Genomic DNA, 7,149 nt, shown 5'->3' with positions numbered 1-7,149 from the left:
TGTGCATTTGTATGTCCGTCGCTCATGATATACGTTGTTTTTATCGACGTTGCATGGTTTAGAATGGATATATGAAATCGGATATGAGATACGTGGATGTGGACGACGCAATTTGAGGACTGACGATCAGTGTCCGTGGATGTTTGAGGGGCCGAATTTGCCATGTCCGGCTGTAGATGCTAGTCCACCTAGCAAAACTTTCCTTGGTTGATTCTCAACCCTAGATCCATTGGTGAATGCAGTTATTAATGCTAATTACAACTTGCATCATTTTCATCTTTGCCACTTGGTTCATATGGTAGCTTAAAAGTTACAAACAGGAAACTGCGCCCAACACGACACCAAAATTAGCTAGTCGAGACATGCACGCACTGCACTGCCCCGGGCTGAGAACCCAAAGTTATTCTGTCTTCTGAGATCGATCGAGAAGGTTCCATGCAACTTCATCATATGTTTTTTAGCTAGGCAGAGGTTAAGCTAACTATATAGTACCATCACTTTATAGTTTATAACGAAATGCAGCGATGCGACTAAAAGACAATCTTCATGCATCAGTTAGACCGTCGTCGAGCAATGAGATTGGCTTATATATGGAGATTGATCCAACCCAGCTAGCTGTCAATTAGAAGATCAGTAAAGATCAAAACTAATCAAGAGTAGTGATGAGCTCGAAGATGGGGAAGAACAAGAATGGTCTGTTGGTGTCGGCCGGCGTCCTTGCTGTGCTGACGGTCTTGTCCGGAATCATTGGCGCAATCTTGGTCGCCGTGGTACGCACAGCACGCCTAGATCTCTTTCTCGATCAGCGATCCTTGTGTGCGGGCTCTTCTTAACCGTGTGTGCATTTGTTCATACAGACGGCGGCTCCGCGAAGCAACCGCGATGACTACAGCTACAGGCCGCGGGCGATGCCCTGCGGCCTCGTGGCGGCAGTGCTGGCGCTGACGACGCAGATTGTCGCCAGCGCGGCCATCGGCTGCTGCGGCTGCTGCTGTGAGAAGTGGCCGACTCCCAAAAGCAAGGGCAGGCGCGTCCTCACCGTCCTCTTGTTCATCCTCTCCTGGTACGTGGTAGCTAACCAGAAACCAAATATGCCAACTTTTCCGGGTGTATTTCAATTTACTTTCAAGTGTCAAAAACCCTCTTATATTATGGGATGGAGGAAATACCATTTATCATATTATTTCCGCAAAAATATTTGTAAAATTTGAAAACACAAGTTCAATAGGGAACCGATATATGGTTGCAGGTTTGTTCATTTAAGTATCATTACTTTTCAAGTATCAATTAGTTACTTTGGTCTCTCCGTGCATACTCTTGCAGGGTCTTTGCGGTTGCAGCGGTGATAACATTTTTGCTGGCCGCAACATTGGTCGGGTCTAGAGGCTATTTCAATATTTATATGGGTGACGACAATTGTATCACACCGGGTGTTCTAATTTTCGTGGTGGCGACGAGCTTATTCAAAATAGTTGTTGGCCTCGACATCGCCTCGTACGTCCTTCTTTAGAAGGCAGGCCACAACCAAGAAGCTGCCGGGACTGATCCTCCATCGGTGCCAACCACGACATCTAAGGCCTTCCACTATGCACGTTAAAAGCGATGCCAAATTTGCTTTTTGGATATTTGGCACCGATGCCCCACGTTGTCAAGCCGATGCCAAATAAAAATTCAAGGGCACCGGAGCATCTACTTGCTCCGAAGCTAAATCCATCGAGCAAATAAAGTAAGGGCATCGTACCTCAGTAAGTTAGGAAGGAGTGCAGTGAGTCAGGAAGAAGAGACGTTGGCAGTGGGGTGACTTTTGCCATGTTATGTAAAGTAATAGTTTTTCGCAAATGACTATTGTGATGGTTCTATGTATTTTACTCCAGCCACGATGTTGATATGGATCCACCAACGGGTCCCTACTACTCCCTCCGTTCCTATTTATTCGTCGTGGTTTTAGTTCGAATTTGAACTAAAACCACAACGAGTAAATTGAAACGGAGGGGGTACCTGCAAGCTTTGAATATCTCCGGCGGCCCGGTCGACACGTACATGCATGCACCACCACGCATATACGCACGCGTATGTATGTCCTCGGAGGCCGGCTGCCTGCCTCGACAGAAACAGCTAGCAAGAGAGGCACTCGCCAACCTCTGACTAATGTTTGATGCAGACCCTACCTGCATCGTGCATCGGTCGCATGCAATCCTTGAATATTCCGCTCCTTCTCATCCTTTCTTTCCGGCCTGAGAGACGTACTTGAATCATGGGATCCAGATAAGTTCCCATCCTATCCACTTTTTTTAGGAAGCTATCCACTTGTTTATTATTGCTTTATCTCCTCACGCTATTTATTAGTGATGGTATTGGTTGGATTTTTGTGTCGAGGATCCATTCACACCTCTCAACCAAAATCATACTCCGGCGCTTCCTTTCTCTCCCTTGTCGTGCTCCCGGTAGCTGCCGTCCTCTGATTTCGCTGGCCGCATGGTGGTGTAGGGCTCTGTGGGTGTGGGCAGCAGTCGCTTGCTTGATTTGGGCCGCCGACTTGGAGCTCCCGTAAGGATTCCTCTGCTCCTCCTTCAGTCATCTCCTCTTTTTCAGCTATAGTTTGGTGCTCCGGGAGATTTGCTTTCAGTTCATCAGTTCTTGCGAAGCCGCAGGGCATGATTCTCACTCTCTATTTATCCACGCATTGTGTTCATCAGTTTGCAAGCTCGGGAGTTTTCTTTGCTCAGTGCTTCCCCATCATGTCTGATGGAATTTATAGCTACGTGATATTCCCTCCGTCTCAAAATAAGTGTCTCAAACTTAGTAGCATGCATGTGCTTTTGTCGAGTTAGTTTGCGGGGCCTCTCTTGAGGTCTAGTTGCCGATTTAAGTGAGGCTTTTTCTGAGCCGCGAGCCGGGGACCTTCTTGTTTTCGCCATGCTTGGTGAGGCGGGAATTCTTGACACCACTCCACTCGGATCGCGTGAATCCTCGACAAATCTCTTGGCTAGGCGCGCCTTAATCATATATACTTTAGGGAAGTTGTATTAGAGTTGCGACAATTAATTTGAATGGAAGGGAGTAGTATGAGTTAGCCCGTCGTTATGGAGCAATTATATAGCTTATCACGAAGAAATAGAGCAATTAATGCGATTGATAATCCTTATGCATGAGTTAGCCCGTCGTCGAGTAATCATATTCGAGCTACCATTGTACTCCTGCACTTGTTCATCTATTTATATGTTTGCGCCTAATGCACTATCCAACTCATCTCCCCCGATTAGGAGTGTAGTGTGATCATCCATGGGGAAGAAAGGTATAGTTGTGGCGACCACCGTCGTCGCCGTGATGACTGTCATCTTCGGAGTCATCGGTGCGGTTTTCTTGGGACTGGTATGCACGCGATATTATCTCTTCCTCGGTTGCAACCTCCAGTCAACCAATAATGTAGAATCACTGTGTACAATCATTCATGCAGAGACGCTATGAGGATGACCGCGGTGACCGCAGCGTGTGCAAGTACGCGCGATCGCCGGCGACGGCTTGCGGCGTCGTGGCGGCCGTGCTGGCGCTAACGACACAGATTCTCGCTAGCGTGGCCATCGGCTGCTGTGGGGCATGGCAGAATCCCAAGAGGGCCAATCGCGTCGCCGCCGTCGTTTTCTACGTCATCTCATGGTATGTAAATAATTTTGTCACTGAAACCTCCATATCTCAACTACTTTCTATCCCATGCAAAAAAAACTACTTTCTGTCAGTAGTCAAGGAAAATATCATCTTCGGGCAAAAAAACAATGTCACTAAAGTTAATATTAAATGTTTTTTGAGAAAAGGGAGGAAATTCCACCATGGGCGCTAAACTTGAAACCTAGGAATAGAACCGTCCAGTAGGTAGAAAATCACGCAAGAGGGCCATGAACTTAAGATGAATACAATGATGCTATGTTAGAAGTGTCACATAGGATAAATATTGAGGTGAATGGGAGAGAAACGGGAGAAAAGGTCTGCTTTCTCCTAATTAAGAGATGATTTCTTAGCAACAATATCTCTCATTACATATTTAGGTATAACCTGTTGTACACCATTTTTATTGTCATATCAAGACTACTTGATGGATTTAAGATAAGATTACTTTATCAACCACTATACATGCCCTTAGGCAACACACTATTCAAATCGCTACATGTCAACCTAATTTTCCGCGGTGAATGTTGAGGTTGTCGTGTCGATGTCATGTATGCATCATGATCATATGGCTGCATGGCCGTGAGTCAAAATTATGTGGTGCAGGCTCTGTCGTGCTGCAAGGCAACAGGGACCCAGGAGAACATTCGTTCTCTAGGGTTTTTCAAAAAAATGCACCTCTGCTTAAAATTTGCAGACTCAAGTTCAACAAAATTTATATATACTTGGTGGATTGTTTGTTTAAGTAGTATTTATTCATGTGGTCTCTATGCCATTCATGTATACTTGCAGGATCCTAGCGATCATAGCGGTGCTGGTGTTTCTGGGCGGCGCCCTATTAGGGATTGAAGGATATAAGGAGAAAACTATTGGGAAAACTATTGAGAACGGTAGTTGTGTCGGAGGTGTCGGAGGTGAAGGAGTTTTCGTGGATGCGATATTCCTGTTTCTTGTAGTTGTCGCCCTTGAGGTCTCCTCGTATCTTCTTATTCAGAAAGATGACCACCACCAAGCAGCCGCAAGCGATAATCCTCCTTCGATACCAACCGCTACATCTCCTTTGGCAACAACAGCTACCTCTAAAGATGATGCCTACGCCTCCGCTCCCGCACCAGCAAATCAAGTCTGACGTTAGCTTGTAACTATGGAACGGTTGTCTTTGCCTTCCAAAAGGAGGAACATGCTTTCTGGACCGTTGTAAGTGGAAGGCAGTCGTTGTGGCCTTTCTTTCCAAAATACTTTGTGGTTTTAGTCCAAATTCAAACCAAAACCAGAAGAAATATTTTGAAAGGAGGGAGTACATGTTTATCATTTTTAAGTACATAATGAAATTGTCTTTTTAATATGTGTTTTGAGGGCTATTTTGTGTCATATGGATTGTACATTTTCATATACAGTAGAAATTTTTTCTATACTCATTTAACACTTTTCAAATACATGATAAATATTGTTTTAGCTTATATTTGATGTGTCCTTTTTTGGTATAGACTATACATTTTTTGTATACATAAGAATTTTTTTCTGATATACTGTAAAAATTTTGAAATAGTCCCTTCGTCTCATATTAATTGATGCTAAAACGGATATATCTAGACGCACTTGAATGCTAGATACATAATTAACATTTTTCAGATATATGTTTTGATGTATATTTTTTCATACATATTGTACATGTTTTTTATACATAAGAAACATTCTTTAAAGCTATTAAAAAATGAAGTAATTCCTTGTGAAATATATGTACTTTTATGATTCAAATGTGAAAAAATAGAAAAAAAATGCAAGAAACTAGACTAAGTTAACGAACGGAAAAAGAATAGAACCAATTGTGTTGTTGGGCCGGTCCATGACCACGCCACTTCAGGCAAGGCGATGGTCTATCTCACTATAAGCGAGTTATAGATGCGCGCCTACCCTGGAGGGAGGGACTATATCCCGCTTAGTTTGAGACCTAAGGCATTTCCTATTCGATGCCTTCAGAACCCGTTAAAGTGCATGTCGTTAACTGGCGCTAAAGACGCTCTTCCCTTCGTTAACTGGCCAGTTGACCTAAGTCTGGAATGAGAGAGAACTCTTCCCTTCGTTTTTCTTTCTTCAATTATGGTTTTTATGAAATGGTCTTGTTTGGTTTTTTCTTTCTTTCTTATTTCTTCACTTTTTCCCTTTTTCTTTGTTCTGTACTCTTTTCCTTTTTATTTAGTTTTATTTTATTTTTCTTGATAAAATGCATGAATATTTTTGAAATGTGATGAACTTTTTAAAAAACTTAATGAACTTTGTTTTCAAGTTCATTATTTTTTTCAAAATTTGTCAACGTTTATAACAAACCAATGAACTTTTTCCAAAATCACAAACTTTTATCGAGTTCATGATTTTTTCCAAATGCATAAAGTTTTTGAATTCGTGAACTTTTTTCCTATTTTTAGTATATTTTTTTAATTCTATGGTTGAGAAAATGTTTTCTGGACATTTATCGAGCAAGCAAGCTACCATTCTGCAGTACCGACCATTTGGTTTTCTTTAGAGCGCGCTGGTGGCCGATGTAGACAACGAGTCGGTTGCTACTCTCCAGGCAAAATTGCGAACCGTAGGAGGCATTTCAGCATACCAGACCCATTTTCACCAGGTTCTACGTCCATTAGAAGCCGAACTTGATGCTGACACGCCATCTCTATAGGCCTCCTCAAACGCAAGCTCATACGCACTTTAAATAGAAAAAAACTTTTCAGGACCCCATGCAAGTGTATCCTCCTCTAATCTCGGTGAAGCCCTAATCTTAAGAATTTCATCAACATCACAAGGCATGAAATAAGATCTCAGCAACGCTATGCTACTTGTGAAGATTCGAAAATAGCTTAGTCCTTCTATTAGAGCATCTCTAGCCGTTGAGCCCCCCAGGAGCAACTTTTTCAGCCGCTTGGGGTCGATCCGGCGGCAAATTTGGCTTGGGGGTCAAAAATTACACGGCCGTGCCCCCCACCCAACAGCAGTGAAGCGCCCAGTACACGGCAAGCCCCCACCCAACAGCAGTGGAGCCCCCAGGCCACGGCGACCATCTCCTCCCTGATCCTCACGCCCGCCAGCCAGCTGCCGCCGTGCACCCATGGCCGGCCTCCCCGCTGTGCAGCCGCCTCCTCGTCGTGCGCCCGTCCTCCAACCGCCCCTATGCCTCCATCTGTAGCAGCTCCTCCGCCGACACGATCACGCGCTGCCCAGCGTGCTCGCCGGTGCGTCCAGGAGCTTGCGCCAGGCCACGCCGGCCATCTGCCCCGACACCGGCCTCTTGGGGCGCAGGCTGCGCGCCATGACACCCACGGCCTTCTCGTAGCTCTGGCTCCACAGGGACTCCTCCTTGCCGCGCCCGCTGGACCGCTCCCGCTCCCGCGCCGCTCTGCCCCGGGCTTGAGCTCCGCGCCGGCCGTGCCGTGAGCTCCGCCCCGGCCTCCCGCCGACCTTCTTGTCGTACGTCCTCTCTCCGGCCGAAAA

At 45.2% G+C, this 7,149-nt stretch overlaps 1 protein-coding gene across 2 annotated transcripts; it reads left to right on the top strand.

The window, feature by feature from the left end:
- The first annotated feature begins 2,192 nt into the window (after positions 1-2,192).
- On the top strand, positions 2,193-5,008 carry LOC123110106 (uncharacterized). Of its 2 annotated transcripts, none has more exons than XM_044530550.1 (4): positions 2,193-2,547; positions 3,272-3,372; positions 3,458-3,657; positions 4,456-5,008. In XM_044530550.1, the coding sequence occupies exons 2-4, from the start codon at positions 3,283-3,285 to the stop codon at positions 4,790-4,792; spliced, it is 627 nt and encodes a 208-aa protein (XP_044386485.1). In that variant the 5' UTR covers positions 2,193-2,547; positions 3,272-3,282; the 3' UTR covers positions 4,793-5,008. The 2 variants fall into 2 exon arrangements, with proteins under 2 accessions (XP_044386485.1, XP_044386484.1); XM_044530549.1 differs by having other exon boundaries at positions 2,207-2,547; positions 3,264-3,372.
- Positions 5,009-7,149: the final 2,141 nt, after the last annotated feature.

Source organism: Triticum aestivum, chromosome 5B (genome assembly GCF_018294505.1).
Source record: "Triticum aestivum cultivar Chinese Spring chromosome 5B, IWGSC CS RefSeq v2.1, whole genome shotgun sequence".
NCBI lineage: Eukaryota > Viridiplantae > Streptophyta > Magnoliopsida > Poales > Poaceae > Triticum > Triticum aestivum.
Note: the sequence above shows the minus strand (reverse complement) of the source record. Positions and strands in the feature narration are given on the sequence as shown.